We start from the raw sequence: 20812 nt of genomic DNA, 5'->3' as shown, positions 1-20812 counted from the left end.
TTAGCATAGGAGTCACACAAAGTGGGGTAAATACTGTACATACTTTTTATGTTAAGATGATCGGCCCTCCAGTGCCACCTGTTGGTCACAAACAGAATAACGTTTTCAGTGAACTGTATCACGTCTTGTGAAACGGAAATCTATCCCAGCTGACTTTGGGCGTGAGGAGAAGCAGGTGCAATTTATGCCAAGTAGGTACGGTATTGTATACCAAGATACCAACACAGGATTAACGTCAGTGTGAACTAACAACCGCAATGTAATATGTCTATGCAAAGGATTTATTTAATTCAGAAGTTTACTCAGGACACTTCCATAATAACCGCGTCACTCTCATGGTCAATATCTATTCATGCCCATAAATGTCCTCAGATGACATACTAACTGACCTGCGTGTTGATTTTAATATGCAGAGTGGATTGACATTTCATGTCAATGTGTCACATCATCACATCCGTGTGCGTGTGTGTGTGTGTGTGTATGGATGTGATGGGGGGGCATGGAAATATGGGTTACATGTGTTAATCTGTCCAGCTGCTTCTTCTCCTCATTAGATCAGCTCAGACTGGAGAGGTGAAGGGTGGATGGATTAATGGCCAGCTGTGGCGGAGGAAGCTTTGCTCCTCCACATGTGAAAAGTGCTTCTTATTAGTACAAGTGGGGAGATGCCCTCAGATGGATAAAAGTACATCCACCATTTTCTGATTTCTGGAAATGTGTGATCATCTTAGAGAGGTCTACCTGAAAACAAAACTGTAACAGTACTCCCAGAAGTGCTCAGTCTTTGACTGGCATCATGTTTTCCTCTACAATCTAAGTCTTGGAACACACCGTCTGCTCACACTGAAGATGCGCCAACACATATTTAAAATGAATAAATAAATAAACAAATAAAAGAAACAGAAATATTTAATAATAAACAGTGTTTGTCGATGCACTGTTATAATGTAGTATTGTCATTAGAGCAGCATGTATTGTATTGTATTGTCATTAGAGTGCAAAAATAAATATTTGGTATTATCAAACAATTTGCACGTCGTCTAATAAAAATGTAATTTAATGTGAACATTGAGAAGAGATTAATCCATTTACCATGCATACCATATAATATACTGTACATACAGGACATAATACTTACGAATATTGAAATCATTTAATGTATTAAGAACTGTTCTGCCTCTTTAGATATTTAACACCTTAATTTAATTTTAGTATTTAAAAATTAATTATTAAACATATGCTGCCCACTTATTTTTTTCCATGTATTTTCTGCAGAATGAGTACAATAACATCAAGCATGCATTGTAGTTAGAAATGAACATCCCAAGTAATGTGAAGTGTTTAAAAAATTAACAAGTGGCTGTTTGATGAAGAACGTATTGGTCCAAGAGTGACTTACTTGGATCCTAACTGACTAGCCTTTTGGTGAAAAAGAGCACGAGAAAGAGCTTTTTTTGTGGGGGGGGGGGGGGGGGGGGTAAGCAGAGAAAATTCAGTTGCATGAGCGGTGGGTGGGTGTGTTGTCAAACTGTGCCTCATCTGCTAGCTAGAGTAATGGTGGTCCAATCTTTTCTATTGGATTAGAGGAGGGATTTCACTGTGGTATTAATCTGCCAAGACAGCAGCCGGTCACCCGGGCTGGACTCAGACCGAGTTGGGTTGCTGTGCCTGTGACGCTCGCTCTGCTGCTTCACTGTCATCAGGACGCAACATGAACATCTTTTGCTTCTCGTTGGTAAGAAATACATTACTGCATTTGTGTGTGTGTGTGTGTAGGTGTGATATAGTTTTTGAGCGCAGGAAGTGTTGCATTAAAATTGGGCAATTATTCCCCAAACACACCCTGGCCAATTTCTTGGGTCAAAATTAATGTGGCTTCTGAACAGTACCTGCAAGAGAAGTGTCAACGACTAAACAGAAATCTGGCGCAGTGGACCGTAAACGACAACATATTGTTGTTCAATCAACAAATGGTCTTCCGACGGCAATATGTCTTTGTAAAGACCCACCCTGTGATAAGGCAACCCATACAGTCACACAATATCAAAAGTATTCCACCTCCACGCCGAGCGCGCTATTGTGCAGGTGTACATAATGTTGCATGCGACCGGTCTCATCTGTGCGCAGATGTTGGGGTTGTGCAGCAGTAATGAGGATTACTCTCTAACCTCTGGCTAGATTGTCTTCTGTATTACTCCGCATCATGTGCACTATTATTATTATTAGAAACTGTCTTTCAAGAGACAGTGAATGGATATGAATTGAGACAGACAATGAGGATCGATAAACCTTTTCCGCTTGTATAACGATGAGTTATTTAGAGAGCAGACACAGAGTGACGATGAAACATATTGTGGATTTTTGTCATAAAACGGCGTAGGGTGAAAACTGGTTATGTTCCTGGAAGGGATGTGAAGGAGCCAAACATATTTTTAATCTACACTCAAAGCTCTTTGGGGGCATTTCAATCCATTCCGACATCGGAGCTTTGGAGCATTTTGAGCATTAGCATTAGCATTCATATCCCGACATCCATACAATATCCAATCCTCTGCAATATAATTGGACTCTTGTTGTTGTGTTACGATGACATCAGTGACCTTGCACTCCTTCATCAAACACTGTGCCGCTGGTTAACCTACAACGTGTTCTACATTTTCCTACATTTACAGGGTACCAAACTAAGTGTGGGAGATGTTAACGACATTGTATATTACAAATAAAATAAAGTCAAACTACTCAACTTTTGAGGTCAACCCATGCCTTCATAATAGCAAGTAAATAAGATGTGTGCAAGGATTTTCCATCGGCATTGCTGGGATTCATGTTCTGCAGTGTACAATAAGATTCCAGTCACACGCATAGACAGACAATACAATACTTATTGGTATGCATTCTTTATCCTCTGCGAAGAATGACTAATGTTACAGTACTGTGGTTTCTACTTTGAGGTTCCACTGCGTATGCTCCACTCCATCAAACGACTACTTGATCATTCTAAATGACTCCTCTGCCGACCCCTCCTCCCACATGTGTAACCTCGAAAAGCTGCTCCAACTCGGTTGGATTGAGCACACAGATGAGATTAAGTCCATTCATAAATTAGAGTGGGGTTGCGAACCCCCGCCCTCCAAACAAACAAACAAACAAACAAAGCAAAAACATTAAAATGGCTCCAAAGGCATGAACACCACTTTTTTAAAGATTTAGTTTTTGTATATTTTCACTTATAATGACGTTTGAGTCTGTTGGAAAATGCCTAACATAAATGTGTGTGTGTGTGTGTGTGTGTGTAAATTACACCAGGAGGGTTCAATGGACAACCTGTATGAGGCTGTGCAGACCTCCGGCACCAGCCCACCCCAATCCATCCCGAGCCGCTCCTCCAGCCGCTTGTGCAGCCCAGCGCTCCTGCTAGACGATGACGCAAGGTGGAGGGGCTCCGGAAGGTCTACTTCTATGGTGAGAGACATTCAAGTGCCCGTGGAATTTGGAAAGTTCTGTATATGAACCCACAAAGGTTTCTGCTTTGGTTTGCCAAAAAAAAAGGGAAGTGAGCAAACCACCTCTTGGAAGAATTGATGATCATCAGAATGAATCATGTAAGACAAAATTGATTATGAAACAATCACGTAGAAAACAGGGTGGGTTTTCTCCGGGTACTCCGGTTTCCTCCCACATTCCGAAAACATGCCCAGCAGGCTGATTGAACACTCGAGATTGTCCCTCGGTGTGAGTGTGAGCACGGATGGTTGTTCATCTCTGTGTGCCCTGCGATTGGCTGGCAACCGGTTCAGGGTGTCCCCGACTACTGCCCAAAGATGGCTGGGATAGGCTCCTTGTGGTCTTTTTTTTTTTTAATTGACGCTTTGAATGACTTCTCTAGCATACTGTGGAATCCTTGCAATTTGTGACATTCAGTAACATGAATAACGTCATGTTTTAACATCAGGAAATGACAATGAGGCCAGGCAACAAAGCTGAGAAAAAGAAAAGAAGGTAAGCCTCCTATTCTTACATGCTACTAAGACGTATTGCAGATTTTGCTGTCAAATTTCTATGTCATGTTTCCGTTGAACGAGAGCGGCCAAATTGGATTCGAAATAACTCCGCCTGGCATGCAGGCTTGTGCCTATGCGTCCATAACTGTGGGATGAGCATGTAAACGTGAACCCAAAGGGCCCCCCCCCTCCCTCCTCCCATGAGCTCTATGTTTATGTCCCGCGGCCGCTAATACTGTACATCCTTCCCATAGCACAGCAGACCTACTCTTGATAATCAATGCAGGCTCTCCACATCCATCCCTCATCTCTCTGCAAACGGCCTGAAGGAGGCGCGCCGACAGCTTGATAAAAAGAGTCGTTGTGATTGCAAAAGATGAGTTTTTCATGGACAGCGTAATGCAGAATACAGTATACGGTAGATCAAACAGATTATGGCTTTGAGATGGTTAAACTAAGCGGATTGAAAGCCCACCTACTTAGACTCTCGGATACAGCTTCATTTCTCAAAAAAAAAAAACACTCCTCCGGCCTCCTTGTTGGTCTTTTTAAGGCAACGTAATAAAAATGTGGTTGTATTTACACACTAAAATATGAAGTGAGACTAGCAATGGAGGATTTATTTATTTTTTTGGGTACTTTCAGAACGCAAGTGTCCAAATCCGCATCAGACAATGAGGCATTGGGTGAGTCAAATTAATAGATATATTTATACTCTGGTGAATATCTTTTCTTTTTAAAATATACGGTGGAGCCTATGAGGTTGGACAATTCTTTTCCAAATCGAGCATGTCGTGTTGATTGACCTACTCTGCTAACTTTCCACTTTTGACCGCACTCTGATTTTTCAACTAAAATCCTGGACATTTGTGACACCCCGCCTCCCCCCCAACCCCCAACTCCCGCTCAGCAGATAACCCTGCTGGAAATGCAGCGTTTTGGAAGACTGCCATGAGCCCAGAAGATTTAACCCACGTCACTGGCCATCACAATGAAGGTAAATAGGAAATAAATCGCTTAAGCTGATCTATAGGCCAATGTTCATTTGGGCTCTCAGCAGGGTGCTCCCCGTTTCATTTCCCGCTTTAGCAGACAGTTCATCAAAACGATGCAAAATTTTACAGTGCTCAGTGATGATCAATACAAATAGACAAAATTAATATGTACTATAAAATATATTATATATTATATAATGTATATAAAATATATAAAATATATTATTATTATTATTACTGTGTTAGAATAATATGTATTATTATTATTATTATTATTATTATTATTATTATTATTATTACTGTGTTAGAATAATATAATGTTGATTATTTTCATCTGCAATTGTCTGGGCTCCACTTGAGCTCACCCCACAACGCTAATAAGGATAAGCAAAAATGGATTGAAGGATGTCATGTCCAGTGCCAAGTTGGTGATTAATGCTGTATTTGTTGTTGTTTTTTTTTTGTAGAGATGAAAAGGACGAAGCACAGAGTGGACAACAAAGGAGGGAAATCCGCTCATCAATGTGCTACCAAAAAAAGGGACAAAAATTCTCCAAGTCAGGTAAATCACTCCAATCCACAAAAACAGAGTCAGTTTCACATTAGTATGACACTTGGAACAGGACATTGTTGCCCAAATGATATGGATTTTTTTTTTAAGCCGGTGCCGATATATGGCGATAAAAAAAAAAAAAAAATCTTCCGGTCTTAAAATTTTAAAAGATGGCCAATTAATTGGTTGGGCCCCATAAGATAATTTGGGAAGGTTTTCTTATCTCGTGGACGTAGTCTTCATAAAATCATGAAGAACTTTCACTCAACAGCGGGCACTCAATGCCAACAGTGACAATAATTTGGGGACCACAAATCATCTCAATCGAGATTTTTTATTAAAAACATACCTTTGGATACATGTATATCTTGAGTTTTTTAAGTGTGCAATATACATATTTAAAATGCAAATGACCTTAATAAAGTACCAAAAAAAAAGTGATGCACTTTTTATCTGAAATCACCCAAGAGCAATATCCGATTATATGTGAATAAGATGCATTAAAATTTCACAATCACTGCAAGTATTTTGTGTCTGCCTCTGGTCAGCAAAATGGCAGAAGAATTGAACAGAAATGCTGATTCGGTTTTAATACAGAGAGCCACTGCTCGGCGTAATCTATGAGCCACATGGCAGAGCAAGAGAAAAGGCTTAGAGCACTTGTGGCAGGTCACCTAGCTTCCATTGCTGCTTAAAGCTCATAATAGTGAGAAGCAGACAAAGCCAGGGATAAGCGGCACCCATATTACAACCCCCACCCCTCAAAAAAAAAAAAAAAAAAAAATTAAAACCCCGAATTTTTTGGGGGTCTATCTGCACTCCTTTTCAGAACACCAAAGGAGCAACAACAGAGTCAAAACAATCAGACAAAAGAAACCAAAAACCTGGAAAGAAACAGACTGGAAAGACTGGGAAAGAGACGGCGAAGAAAACTTCCAACAGCACAGGTAATAATACAGCTTTACAACTAAACGGCACTCAGCAGAGCACCAAATATTTGACGTTTATACTGTAAATCCTCACATCCTGCATATCCCTCGATATTGTCAACGTAGCTCGACTAATTATTTCAAGTGTCAAAAGCAGACACCGCGAGATCCCGTTTCAAGTATGGGGTTGGGGAATCCTCAGCAAAAGCATTCTGGAAGACATTAACCATGACTCATTGATTAGGCAAATTTGTAATCATATTCTAAATTGTAATATTTATCAACGCAAGGCTGAAAGTGACACAGATGCTAACAGATGCTTTGTTATAGTTCCGGACCCATCCGGAACAGGAGCGGAAACTGCAAAACGTAGACAATGATAATATAAAGTATAAAAAAAGGGTTTATTTACAAAATAAGGTTGCGAGACTGTTAAAGTGCAATATAAATCACTGGGAACATCCCAGGGCTAACGAATGAAAGGTGCGGAATGGCAGGGAGAGCCCTCCACTGCCACCTGCTGGAGACTAAACAAAACAGAAACATGACACTTCCTCTTTTCCTTGCAGTATCGAGGCTCATGATATTTCTCTTGTCCTCAGGGTACCCCCCAGTGGGAGCCAAGAGTCCCCCAAATGTTCCACACCACCTGGATGTGCCCCACAGGTCCGACAGGAAGCTCTACCTGGGCAAGTGCTCAACTCTTCCCGCACAGGAAAACGCAAACGCATTCCGCTGCAATGATATGATCAGCCTGCCTGGTGGCGCGACACCCACTCACTACCACAACCGCAACCCGAACCAGCGCTGGAGCAACCCAGCCGACAACAGCGTCGCCTGGGGCAACATCCAGCACAATTGCCGAAGGCCGCTCACGGAGTACCGCGTGTGCTCCAGCGACTTCAACCTTCCTCGCCAGAAGGAGATGAAACAGCACAAGGGCAAAGGTGACAGCTTGGATATGAATCGTAAAGCCCAGATTCTCCCAAATGTGGCGAGGTCCGTCACCGACTTGGATCTGTCAGAACCCGACGTAAGTCTCCGGCAAAGTTGCAAACTACACAAGAAATACATCTGAGCTTTTTCGTAAACACGTCACATTAGCTGCCACTTGTTGCCAGGCGGAAGTCACCGGGCTCGATCATGACTGCTCAGTCGATTAAAAAGCAAAACAAAAGACAAGTATGACAAGTAGAAGACAGACAGACGCAAGGAAATTATTCAAGAAAATTATTATTATTAAGTTACTTCAAGATTAAGATACTTAAAAAAAGTCGGGGCGTGCTCAAAGATTTCTGAGAGGCGAGTCATCTTTAAAATGTAAAGAAAAAAAATGTAAATGACAACTTCACCTGTAAATTTTTTGCCACTTTCTTGTATACAGTACTTGCCAAAGGTTATCCATTCAACACGCCAACATTCGTTTTAACTCAAACTTTAGTTTGAGCCTCGACATCGTCACAGTACCGACTAAAACGCAATGCAGTTCAAGAGAGATTTACAAAAGACTCGTTTTTATCTGAAAACAGGCTTTTCGGGTAAACGGAGACTATTTTGGCAAATGTGCATGAAACTGGGCCAACGTGGGTAGTTGTTCACCTTTAATGGTTGGAAACTTTTTTTTCAAAAGGGCATGCAAGAGAAGGAAACGCTAAGCAAAGAAACGTGTACTCAATCACCCAAGCACTTAATTCCGGTGTTTCATAATGCACAAGTCAATTTTAGGTTGGTTTAGCCGTTAGCATGGCTTCCCTATCTTTCCTTGTCATCCCTGAAAATATACTTGTCAGAAGTGAGGCTTCCTCACCACCATAAAATAAGAAAACCTTTATTTGTCTCACAAATGGAGACATTCCCAATTTAGAGGCGACAATTGCTGACTTTGACTCCACGAAGCGTTTAGCCGCACTTGAAGGCAGCCGAAGCCTGTCGCTAGCTAGCTGGAGCAGTGTAAGAAGCAGCACGGTTGCCTCGAGCTCCGACTACCCGCGGTAGGTGACGTGCGAGATGTGTGTTTTGATGAGGCAAAAAAAAGAAAAAATTCCAAATTTGGCCTCACATACTACAATATGAAACATTTTATTTTGACACCGTGCTGACTTGGTTAACATCTTTCGGATATGCTCTTCACAAGTCATGTTTAAAGACACAGTTCAAAAACACGATATAGAAAACCAGTCAAAACAATTGGAAAATGGAACGACTGCCCTGCGCTTCAGTGTAAAAAAAGAAAACCCGTAATCTGGATTGACAGGAGTTTGCGTCTGATTGCAAAGGCAGGGATTAGGCAACCATTTTGTCTTTAAAATCGCATGGTTTTAACAAGTGAGCGATTGAAATCCTCCTGCAATGCAATGTAATTTACTGGGGACACCAGTGTGTGTGTGTGTTTTTTTCCCCACCGTGAAAGCGCTCAAGTCTGTCATACAATCCAGAAAAGGAGAAGATCCAACAAGTAACAAGTGACAGGCGGGAATTCATTTCGACACAACAAAAGTTGCCACTTGAAGCATCAGCACTTCCTCAAAAGCAAAACCCAACATTAAGAAATGAATAGAAAAGAAACTTCAAATCTTCTGGCATCATGTAACCTCAACCTGTTCCCACAATGCTATTAAAAGGATAGTTCGAGGACTGCGGAACTTTTCCCAATTTGCTACTTTCATATACTGTAGTTTTTAAATACAACAAAGTTAGATTACAAAATACTTTATTAGTTACATTCAGCGGATATGACAAACCATCTTAACGACACCCAGTGTTGCCACTTTATTAGAACTGCATTTTGAACAGTGACAGAAGACTCTTTCTGGACTCTTTTTTTTTTTGACTTGACATATTGATCATTACAAAACTCAACATTTATAATGAATATTGTTTCTAAAAATAATTATTAAATTTGGGGACATCCTGCAGTCATTTAATCTTTTAGAACTTCCACATGAATGAGTCACGAGATTCGTGCACTGAAAATGTGACGCGACACATACGTTACGTCACTCCTTTAGACAGGAATGTGACGTTGAAGACTCCCACAATGCCTCACGATGTTCAAGCTGTAAATACCGGAGTTTCCTTTTCTTACATGTTCCATAATATATAGTTCGTCATCACAGGTCACTGTAGCTGGAAAAGTAAAGCGTAGAGAGTCTCTGTTGTGGAAGTACACGGGTACAGTCAATCAATTGTATGATCATTTCTATCAGGCTCTCAAATTGCCACATTCTCATCCTTCATTTGTCACCTGTTTCCTCTATTTGTACTTTGCGGAAGAATTGTATTATCATAAGCAATGTGAAAGGTACAACACAAAACAATTTCAAATGCCGCATCTGTGATGTCCTTTTACCTCAAGCTTGATATGACCTCAAAACTAAATGCTGCTTTTCCTGGATATGGCGTTACTGTTTTAGTCGAGCGGGGCCGCAAAGCCTCAATTTTCCCCTTTCAAAAGCGATTCTGCAACGACAGACACAAAGTCGATTGCTTCACATCCTGTGTGTTGCAAGGAAGTCAGACACGGTAGACGCACAGTCCCAGCGTCAGTCTGCACTTGAAAGTCAGGAGACCAAAACGGAATTAAAGAAAAAAAAAAAGACATTCGACTTGAGCATCGAAAAGAGAAAATGTTGCAGAGGGCAACTTCCAATGTGTCCGACAAAACTAAGAGCAACAAACCAAAGGTAAGATGTGACGCTCTCAAAATAATATACAATAGAATGTCAAGTGTCGTGATTTTTTTTTGATAAGGACTGAAAATGTAAGGGAAAAAAATGTTTTGCATTTAACTCCTTCACTCCCAAAGACGTTTTTAAACGTCTTTTCAGACTTGATCCAGAATTGGCTGGTACCGAATGAGTTAATTACATTCTTGTATTTCCACTTTTTTTTTTAAATGAAACAAAATCACAGAATTCGATTAAAATTCGGATGAGGGCTTCAGAACTAAAGCCTCCAACTGGCCTGTTTAATATTTCTGGACGGTGGAGGACATTGTTTAGCCCGTGGCTGCATTAAATCAATCCACAGAGGACTATCGAGGAGCACACCAGCTCATATTTAACCCAGGATTTTCCCACGGATTACTCGGTTTATATAATTATTCGCCGCTCTGTTGTGCAGATGACGGAAGGGTTTGGGACAGATTATAATGGCGTTAGATTTATGGAAAAATTGAGGCTAGAAAATAAAAAAACGGGGAGGGGGAAAGGGAAGCTCGCATGAGTGTGTAATGGTTTAACTCTGTTTATCATATTGGATAATGCTTAAACCCTCGCCACGACAATGTGTTACATCATACGCACTCACCTGCCACAACATTTGGTACATTTGCGCAATCGAAGAACATCCAATACATCTGCTGATGTATTGAAAATCAAAACAAACCGGATAGAACTGCGCTTGGAGCTGACTCGAATTACACGGTTGCATTATTTGCTCTACGTGAGGGGAAGAATATGAGCAACATCTCCACATTATATAGTGTAACCAAACAACTGTGTTCATTTGCAAGTTATTTTGACAATGACCCCCCCCCTCACCCAAATGTGAATAATAATTTTAAATGTCCTCCACAGCGTTCCACAAGCTTTGGGAAGTTTGAGAGTCTCAGACCTAATCCATCTTCAGCCAAAGATGAGGAGAATGGAACAGACGTGGTTTGTACATTTTACTTTTCGGCAAGGCTGGGCACACACACTACACACACACTCCCTCTCGTTAAATAATAATAACAATAATAATAATACATTTTATTTATAAGTATGTATAGTTCCTCAAAAACCTGATTTAATTTGATTTCCATCCCCCCGCCCTCCTTTATTTTTGCTTCTTGGAAATATATCAAATTACTATTACCGAATATTATATGAATGTGTAAAATTTCCTTCCTGGGATTTGCTTGATATCTCCTGAACCAAAACTTGTATCAACTTCCACAGAAATTATGGCATAAATGTTTTTTTTTCATAACCAATAGTAAGAAAATAAATGATTCCAAGTGGTGAAATGTCCCTTTCATCCAACCCTTCTGAAATAATGGGGCTGATGAGATTGAAATGTGTGTTTCTTCACAGGAATGTATCTGTGTCTGTATGTCAAATTGATGCAGATTTGCCCAATTTTTTATTTTTACAGCTCCCTGAAGAAAGTGAGAGCTTGGAGCCAAACAAGTCAGCTGGAATCGGAAAGAAAATGAAGGCCATTTCACTGACCATGCGCAGAAAAATGGGCAAAAAACATATCAAGTCATTGTCTGAAGAGATGGTGCGTTTTCCTAAAAAGCACAATTTGGGCATTGAACTGAATTAGTCACAAATGAAGGTTCACGTGCCACAATGGATTTTTTTCATTGTTTATGTGTGACAGGGCGACGATGCAGAGACAGAGACGACACCTGCAACTGAAAAAAGCTCCACAAGGGCCAGTAACTCTTTGGAGAGTCTTTACAGCGGCCAAAGTTCCTCAAGTATGCATATTACAGTTCACTTTTACTACAAAATAACATTAACGGCCTATGACACAACGGTTTTTGGTTTGTTTTTTTTTATTTCGACACACACACACACACACATATACAGTACATATATATATATACAGGTATATAGAATTTTATTTTATTATTTATTATTATTATTATGCGGCCCGGTGGACCAGTGGTTAGCACGTCGGCTTCACAGTGCAGAGGTACCGGGTTCGATTCCAGCTCCGGCCTCCCTGTGTGGAGTTTGCATGTTCTCCCCGGGCCTGCGTGGGTTTTCTCCGGGTGCTCCGGTTTCCTCCCACATTCCAAAAATATGCACGGCAGGCTGATTGAACACTCTAAATTGTCCCTAGGTGTGAGTGTGAGTGCGAATGGTTGTTCGTCTCTGTGTGCCCTGCGATTGGCTGGCAACCGATTCAGGGTGTCCCGCGCCTACTGCCCGGAGACGGCTGGGATGGGCTCCAGCAACCCGCGACCCTAGTGAGGATCAAGCGGTACGGAAGATGAATGAATGAATATTATTATTATAAGGGGCCCGGTGGAACAGTGGTTAGCGTGTTGACCTCACAGTCCAAAGGTCGTGAGACGGTAGGCAGATAGAATACTCTAAATCGTCCCTGGGTGTGAGTGTGAGCGTGGATGGTTGTTCATCTCTGTGTGCCCTGCGATTGGATGGATATATTATTATTATATACTGTGTATTTTTTTTATTATTATATATTGTGCTTCAGGTGGTGTAACCAGTGAGTCCAATGGTTCCGGTCAGAGGGACAGTTTGAAGTTGGAGGAGGACGGTTCCTATCGGGGTCAATTCTGTGGCAGAGCCCGTGTCCACGCGGACTTTGTCCCCAGCCCGTATGACACAGACTCCCTCAAACTTAAGGTCGGACACGTGTCATTGTGAAACTTGGAAAAAGAAAAAAACTTAAGTTTGATCCAAATGTTTATTTTCTATCAATATTTCAGGCTGGTGACATTATCAACATTATCAGTAAGCCTCCAATGGGCATCTGGACGGGTATGCTCAACAACAAGGTGGGGAACTTTAAATTCATCTATGTGGACGTTTTGGTGGAGAAGGAGGAAAAACAAGAGGAGAGAGATGATGATGATGATCATCATCATCATCACGACGACGACGACGAAGCTCCCAAGGTACGACAACAGAAGCTATGCAAAAGACCTCGACCCAAAACGTTGCTGGAGCTGCTGGAGCGACTCAATCTAGAGGTGAGGATGTCTGCATCAAGAGAAACGGCGCTGACTGTTTGTCCCTTTTTCGTGCCACGATTCACTTTTGAGAATTTAAATTGGAGGTTTTGTCTCTCCTCTCCAGGAGTACGCGTCTGCCCTGCTGCTCAATGGTTACCAGACGGTGGAGGACCTCATCCACCTGCAGGAGAAACACCTCATCGAGCTCAACGTCAAAGACCCCGAGCACAGACGCAAGCTGCTCGCTGCCTCCCAGTGTCACTACTCAGAAGGTCAGCGATAAACAACCTCTAAAACTCACCCTCAGTTCGTCGGAAATGTTTTTGACAACTTCGAATGTAAAACGACAGATCGAAGCAGAGATGTTTTAAGCCTTACAGGAACTCTGTATTGGTGACTTCCTGCTAGTCAAATAGAAAGTGCTGAAGAAGCCAGAAGGTGTTGTTGTTTTTTTTTTTCCCCCTCTCTGCCGTCTCAAAGCAGAAAGCAAAAATAGCCATCATCAGTTTTGAAACGGAACAAAGGAGGCAGGTTAAATTAAGCCTGCCTTTGTTTCTGTACCGCAATGAACCCAAGCAGATGTGCCCGAGGCAAAATAAAGGTGATAGTTCTTTTGTTTCCTGTAATGAAACAGATTGTTGTTGCATGTCAGTCATTTAATTAGATGGGACTCCATTTGTGTCATAACTTGGCAACCTGGATGAGAGATAATTAGGAAATTAATTTAGAACCTTTGCCAGTGGCGGGCCGTGCATTTCAACCTCAGGCCTTCAGTGACGTCGCATACATTAACACAATGCAGTAGAGGCTCGTCAAGCAGCACTTAATTTCAGGAGCATTTAAAACCATCAAGTATGCATTCACAATTAAGAGCAGGAAACTAAATGTATAGATATTGTAAAAAAAAATAAAAAGATTATTTAAAAATCCGAAATAAAATGCCACCCAAATGACGCTGTGTGATCTTAAACTAGTCTGTCCAATAAATTGCGCAAGGTGGCAGTTTCGTATAAGACACCAACCAAACAATAGTGAAACAAACTATTCTTTGAAAATAAAGTAAACGGATCATTTGCATTTTGAGAATCGACTACACAACGGCAAATAACTGACGATGTTGAGCAGCTGAGATTGAACGAAATTTAGTGCACGAAGGTGACTACAATGCGCCATTATAAATTGCAGGTGAGCAGATTTATTTGATACATTTTTGTATCTTTGTCATTTTATTTCGTTACCATTAATTTAACGTTATTTAAAATAACATTGAAAGCCACTTGACTAAGTGGAAATAATATGACGTAAAGTATACAGAAAATCATTTTGTTTACATATTTATGAAAATAACATGAATTACATTTATGTTATTGTATGAATGTTTAGGCCAGCAGAGAAGGCCTTGCTGGCCCTGAGGGTCCGGCCACTGACCTTTGCGTCATGAAAAGTCATTTTGTAGAGTGTGATGACACGGCAGCCGTGTGGTTAGCACTGCGACTGCACAGTTCTGAGGCGTGGGGTTTGATTCTGGACTTCCTGTTTGTACTTAACATGTTCTTCCCACGTTCGCATGTGTTTCTCCCGGTACTCAAGCTTCTTCCCATATTCCAAAAGAAGCTTGCACTTTTTCCACCATTTAACCACATTCCTGGGTGATCATTTTGAGTCAAAGTTGGACTTTTCTGCTGCAGGTGATGATGCGAGGGATGTGGATGAGAGCAAATCGTCTGGTGGTCCACAGGAAGAAGACAGCGACTGTCCAAGGGACTCAGGCTGCTTCATCCCGTCTGAGTGCTCCGACAGCAAGGATGACGCAGAGCAGCTCGCAGACGCCGCGGCTTCCTAACATTGTTCTCGTTTTGACAGATGCATACGGTCCTTCAAAAAAGATTTAGGAACTCCTTGATCTTTGCAAACGGTTGATTCAGGGTGCTCTCCTGACCAGCATTTTGTCACATTTTCAACAGTAATAAACATGTAATTCTGATTTCGATTGGGGTTAATTTGTGTTATCGTATTTATTTCATTCAAAATCATTCAGTATTTGTACTTCTTTATTCATTATGTCATTTGAAACGCACTTATTACATACTTTCAACACGTTGCCACCTTTGTGACCTTTATTTTCTTCGAATAAAGTGATAGTAAGTGGAATATTTTTTCGGCATGAGATTTGTATAATGTATAAATTTCAAAGTTGCCTTCTACTGTATATATGTACCATATAAAGTGCAGGGAGTGAAATGTGCTTGAGTGAATAACGGGGAGTGGAAATAGTGTGTTCATGTGAATATTTCTGTAAATAGCCATGAATAAACACTGCTACTGTCTTATTTTGTCTTACTCATTATTATTATTATATTAGAAGTACTTAATGTAAATTCAAACAACAGTGACAATGTTAATTTTTAATAATAATTGTTTAATTGTACAAATAACATAAGAGAAATTTTCCAAAGATAATTTAGAACATGGTGAATTTTGAATGAAATATTTAAATACGAGAAACATTTTAATGAATCAAAAAAGAACACGCACGCGCGCGCACACACGCGTATGTACGCACGTACACAACAAAGCAAATAAAGAGCACCGCTATTTATAACTATTTGCAAAACATGCTGGGAACTAAACGTACAGCCTCACCATCGTTACAATATCTTTTTTAAATGACATTTTTAAAAATTTTAAATAACACACTTTTTAAAAGAGATGTACTTCAAATTATAAACATTTATGTAATAATTTAAAAATAAATTTATTATTGCATTTTTTTGTATTATTTACGACGATTATTGACCAACATCAAACGTACTCCGTGGAAAAACAGGATCACACAGCAAGTCCTTTCTCTTATGACGCTACTCGCATGAGATTATGGGGCATGTAGTACACAATGACTAATGTTATTGCTTTCTGACTACATTACCCAGCATGCTCCGCGACCAAACTGCAACGCTGACGTGTTTAACGCAGAAATTGTGACTGTCGCATTGTGGTTCCGGGAAGCAGAAGAGCGGCAAGTACTAATTCAGAGGTGTTAAACAACCGTTTCTTGTTATTTCTACTGCGGACAGATTCGCAAAAGTGCGTGACGATGGCAGGAGAAATGTCAATGATTGGTAAGTCTAAAAATCACCGACTTGGATGAATAAAATATCTATCTATCTAGCTACCCACCTACCTAGCATGTCTGTATACGAATCTAATCGAAACTAACGAATCGGAGGGAGCGTACTGACAGTGCGGTTTATGTATACTACAGGTTCTATGATCCTGGCTCTGTTCTTGGCCGGTTATTTGGGTCAACAGTACTTGCCTCCACCCAAGCCCAAAGTGATTGGCCTGGACCTGGGAACCACTTTTTGCTCTGTGGGCGTTTTCCACCCTGGCAGCGGAGAAGTGGAGGTGATCGCAGATGAGGAGGGCAGGAGGAGCATCCCGAGCGCCGTCTCCTTCACCAACACGACGGTGCTGACTGGACACGATGCGGTAGATGTGGCCGACAACAACCCCCACAACACTATCTATGATGCAAAGAGGTTCATCGGGAAGGTCTTTACTCCACATTTGCTGGAGCAGGAAAGCAGCCGCTATCCATTCAAGGTGGGCTGGATCCATGACTACTAAGGTCATGACACTCCAATAGAATTGTCAATAAAAAGATGCTTAGTCTGCTTTGGTAGAAGTACAGATTTATGTGTAAATAAAGACGGTGAAAGTAGAAGTAAACTTAAAATACATCATTCTCAACATTTTTCCAGGTGATGTCCAACAACGGGAGCGCCGAGTTTGTGATCACCACCAACGTTACATTCACAGTGACTCCCGAGTTCATCGGCTCTAGGCTGCTGCTGAAGATGAGGAAGATGGCCGAGCGGCAACTGGGCGCGCTCGTTCACAAAGCCGTCATCTCTGTGCCCGCAGAGTTTGACGAGAGGCAGCGGGAGTACACCATCAAAGCCGCCAACCTCGCCGGTCAGCCAAACAAAACGACAGCGGCAATCTTCGCTGGCCGATGCCATTCTCACAAACGCGACTAACCGTCACAAACTGACTCACAGGCTTGGAGATCTTGCGCGTGATCAATGAACCCACGGCGGCGGCCATGGCGTACGGCCTTCACAAGGTGGACGTCTTCAGCGTGCTAGTGGTGGACCTCGGCGGAGGAACCCTGGACGTGTCTCTGCTCAACAAACAGGGTGGCATGTTCTTCACCAGAGCCATGGCCGGTAAACCGCCTTCTTCACTACACTCTTAATAACCGGAACAAAGTGGAAAGCAGACCCCCCCATATCAAGGTGGCGCAAATGTGATTGTACTATCGCGCCATAACATGGACATAGTGTTCCCCTTACATATTTGTGCTATCTTGACGTCAGTGAACTATGTTGGAGTGAATTTAGGCGTTTCATGGAGTCTTCAGTAGTGCTTGCCACCATCTTGTGGCAACTGTAGGCAAACGTACAGTATGCACGGAAGGGGCATCAATTACTCAGATTACTTTTTTTTTTTTTGTAACAGAGCTGTATAAGATAAGATAAGATAAGATAAGATATATCCTTTATTCGTCCCACACTGGGGAAATTTACAGCCTCCAGCAGCAAGAATGTATGTAGAAAGAAGAAAGAGAAAAAAACAACAAACATCTTTCAATTAAATGCAATATGAACACAAAATGGATAAATCGCACTACTATTTACAATTTTCCTTCACATCATTTAATTATTATTATTATTATGATTGTTATTTTTTATTCATCAGCCTGACAGCAGTCGGTAGGAACGAGCGTGGGTATCTCTCCTTCTTGCAGCGCGGGTGTAACAGTCTCTGGCTGAAGGAGCTACCAAGTGCTGTCAGGGCGGGCTGGAGGGGGTGGGAGGGACTGGCCATCATAGCTTTTAGCTTAGTTAGCATCCTTCTGTTGCCACAAGATGGCGGCGGACATCAGTCCATTCATTTTCGCATCGGATTATCCTCACAAACGGTCCTCGGGCAGTAGGTTGGGGGACACCCTGAACCGGTTGCCGACCAATCACAGAGGTGGCAGACAACTTAAAAGGGAGAGGACCATAAAGTATCAAACTCATGCATCAGGCATGAACACAATCACATCCGCTTGCATCCATCCATCATCTACCGCTTATCCGGGGCCGGGTCGCGGGGGCAACAGCTTTAGCAGGGAAGCCCAGACTTCCCTCTCCCTAGCTACTTCTTCCAGCTCTCCCCGGGGGATCCCGAGTCGTTCCCAGGCAAGCTGGGTGACATAGTCTCTCCAGCGTGTCCTGGGTCTTCCTCGGGGTCTCCTCCCGGTGGGACATGACCGGAACACCTCACCGGGGAGGCGCTCAGGAGGCATCCGAATAAGATGCCCAAGCCACCTCATCTGGCTCCTCTCGATGTGGAGCTTGCAGAGCGGCCTAAATAACATGCTTGGACAACCTGATGTGACATCACACACAAACGAACGAGTCCTAAAACTCACCTTTTGGCAAGCCCAACAATAAATGTTTGGGATTTCCGGACAGGCAATTAATATTTACCGCATCAGGAGAAGCGAAAAACACAGCTCCAACTGTGTCTTCCTGCAGGGAACAACAAGCTCGGCGGTCAAGACTTCAGCCAGAGGTTATTCCAGTACGCCACAGAGCGAGTGCGACAGGAGTTCGGCGTGGCTCCCACTCTGAAAGAGGACCTCCATCGTCTACGGCAGGCCGTGGAGGCGGCCAAAATCAACCTCACCCTCCAGGCCAGCGCCACCATCAGGTCGCCGCTGCGCCTGCTCACCCGTGACGACTCGGCCCCGGAGCGGGTGCTCTTCGAGGCGGAGGTGACGCGGCAACTTTTCGAGGAGCTCAACGAGGACCTCTTCCGGAAGATTTTGGCCCCGTTGGAGACGGTGCTCACCGAGGGCCAGCTGGACAAAGACGAAGTGGATGAGATCGTGCTGGTGGGCGGCTCCACCAGGATTCCGCGCATCCGCCGGCTCATCGCCGACTTCTTCGGCAAAGAGCCCAACACTTCGGTGGACCCCGACCTCGCCGTGGTGACGGGCGTGGCCCTCCAGGCGGGCATCATGGGCGGATCGTGGCCGTTACAGGTCAGCGCCATCGAAATCCCCAATAAACGCCTTCACAAGACCAACTTCAACTAGTTGAAAACGCGGGACAGTGCCGAGACCACCTGAATGTACTTCTTTTTGGGCCACCGAGAACTAAAGTGGGCTAACTGTTACTTGTGGAGGACCGAGGGGAAGTTTTATGACTGGCCACAAAAACATTCGGAAGAATCGTGGTCCGAATCCAAACCGGTGTCAAGTTTATCAATATGTCATCAAAGATGATGAATAACATTCACTGAAACTAACATGCAGAAGCTGTTACTCAAGATATTTAAAAAAACAAAACAAAAAAAAGGCTTTGGGGCAATAAGCGACTGTCACCTTTTTGTTCGAATTGGAATTCAACCAGCATTTAAACCAGCACTCAATTGATAGGTGACTTTTGTCTAACTGGAATCTAGTTAACCCACTCGGTTTCTCGGTTTATACCTGAAGAACCAGACTTTTTAGCTGCGCTTAATCAGCAACATCTCAATTTGTACTTGGAGACAAATGGGCCAAAACGGCACGTTGGTTGGACCAACGAGAAATACGAATCTCAGGAAGTGGACAGACTTGGTTATTATTGACCACAGGGTTGTCGTTTCAAGACTCAGTGGGGACACTGGGAACTGGAATGAGGTGCACACATCCCCCCCCCCCTCCCCCTCTCACCTTAATATCTGTAATTTAATCAAATGAAGAACTATTGCGTATTTATCTTTTTCAATGTGTTTGCTTTACTTCGATGCAATGTGCCTGTAGTGAACACAACCGCAATGTGTGAACAAGCGTCAAGCAACTTGCAGATCTCGGGCCGCACGGTGCATTATGGGTAAGGTCTTTTTTTTTTTAAAATATAACATGTAGTTTGTTACAAAGTACACTACAGTGAAGTTTCGTGAAGTGCTTAGATGCCGTGGCTGGATGTGTGCACCCTGCTGGGGTGTGGGGTTCAGTGAAACTTGGGAAATTTGATTCTCGTGCGTGTGCCAATGAGATTTGCAAGCTGCTTACTAGTCTAATGACTTTATCAGCCGGTAGCGGGTTTGAATCGCCGCTCTGGGCTTCCTGCGTGAAGTTTGGGTGTTGTCCCCTGTACTTGTGTGGGATTTCTTGGGGTACTTTGGCTAACTAGTGGCTTTCAATGTTATTTTAAATAACAAGCGCACTAAGTGGAAATAATATGACGTAAAGAATACAGAGAATACTTTTGTTGACATATTTATGAAAATAAAATAACTAAATTTATTACATTTACTTTCTAAGTAAATTTATTACATTTACTTTTCTGAGAATGTTTAGGCCATGAGAGAAGGCCTTGCTGGTCCTGACGGAATGCCACTGGAAGCAATAATTACAAAAACAAATCAACTGGCTGAGAACTATTGGGCTGTTTTATGAAACAGCACAACATGGCTTAGCATAATTTATGCTTTCTTTACTCCTGATAATTAAAAAAATTTCAAAATGATTTGAGTTGGGGTATTTTTCAATCCCTTGGACAGGCTTCACAAATCATAGCCCCACAATAAAAATATGC

General features: G+C 42.3%; 2 protein-coding genes across 5 annotated transcripts in view; both read left to right on the top strand.

Moving 5' to 3' along the window:
- Positions 1-19981, top strand: part of hspa13 (heat shock protein 70 family, member 13) — a 108273-nt gene extending 88292 nt beyond the window's left edge. The window contains exons 2-6 of one of the 2 annotated variants that reach the window (XM_052078529.1): positions 16185-16291; positions 16435-16775; positions 16934-17147; positions 17234-17401; positions 18761-19981. In XM_052078529.1, coding sequence (XP_051934489.1) covers positions 16267-16291; positions 16435-16775; positions 16934-17147; positions 17234-17401; positions 18761-19323 — 1311 coding nt within the window. In that variant the 5' untranslated portion in view covers positions 16185-16266 and the 3' untranslated portion in view covers positions 19324-19981. Of the gene's footprint in view, positions 1-16121; positions 16292-16434; positions 16776-16933; positions 17148-17233; positions 17402-18760 lie in introns of those variants that run through there. The other variant, XM_052078528.1, reaches the window with a different exon arrangement.
- On the top strand, positions 1697-15502 carry samsn1a (SAM domain, SH3 domain and nuclear localisation signals 1a). Of its 3 annotated transcripts, none has more exons than XM_052078453.1 (15): positions 1697-1735; positions 3307-3462; positions 3953-3999; positions 4647-4687; positions 4915-4998; positions 5464-5558; positions 6379-6496; positions 7081-7511; positions 11056-11136; positions 11615-11743; positions 11846-11945; positions 12692-12843; positions 12927-13190; positions 13297-13444; positions 14861-15502. In XM_052078453.1, the coding sequence occupies exons 1-15, from the start codon at positions 1712-1714 to the stop codon at positions 15013-15015; spliced, it is 2025 nt and encodes a 674-aa protein (XP_051934413.1). In that variant the 5' UTR covers positions 1697-1711; the 3' UTR covers positions 15016-15502. The 3 variants fall into 3 exon arrangements, with proteins under 3 accessions (XP_051934413.1, XP_051934412.1, XP_051934414.1); XM_052078452.1 differs by having other exon boundaries at positions 4912-4998; XM_052078454.1 differs by lacking the exons at positions 1697-1735; positions 3307-3462; positions 3953-3999; ... (3 more) ...; positions 6379-6496; positions 7081-7511 and adding an exon at positions 9972-10161.
- Positions 19982-20812: the final 831 nt, after the last annotated feature.

Source organism: Hippocampus zosterae, chromosome 10 (assembly GCF_025434085.1).
Source record: "Hippocampus zosterae strain Florida chromosome 10, ASM2543408v3, whole genome shotgun sequence".
Lineage (NCBI taxonomy): Eukaryota > Metazoa > Chordata > Actinopteri > Syngnathiformes > Syngnathidae > Hippocampus > Hippocampus zosterae.
The sequence above is the reverse complement of the archived record's forward strand: the minus strand, read 5'-3'. Positions and strand labels throughout refer to the sequence as shown.

Excerpts from the sequence above, each read along its gene's own strand:
- samsn1a (XM_052078452.1), top strand. The coding sequence starts at position 1,712 with ATGAACATCTTTTGCTTCTCGTTG. Across the intron at positions 4,000-4,646 it reads GCTGAGAAAAAGAAAAGAAG|AACGCAAGTGTCCAAATCCG; the intron begins GTAAGCCTCCTA and ends GGGTACTTTCAG. Across the intron at positions 13,191-13,296 it reads TGGAGCGACTCAATCTAGAG|GAGTACGCGTCTGCCCTGCT; the intron begins GTGAGGATGTCT and ends TCTCCTCTCCAG.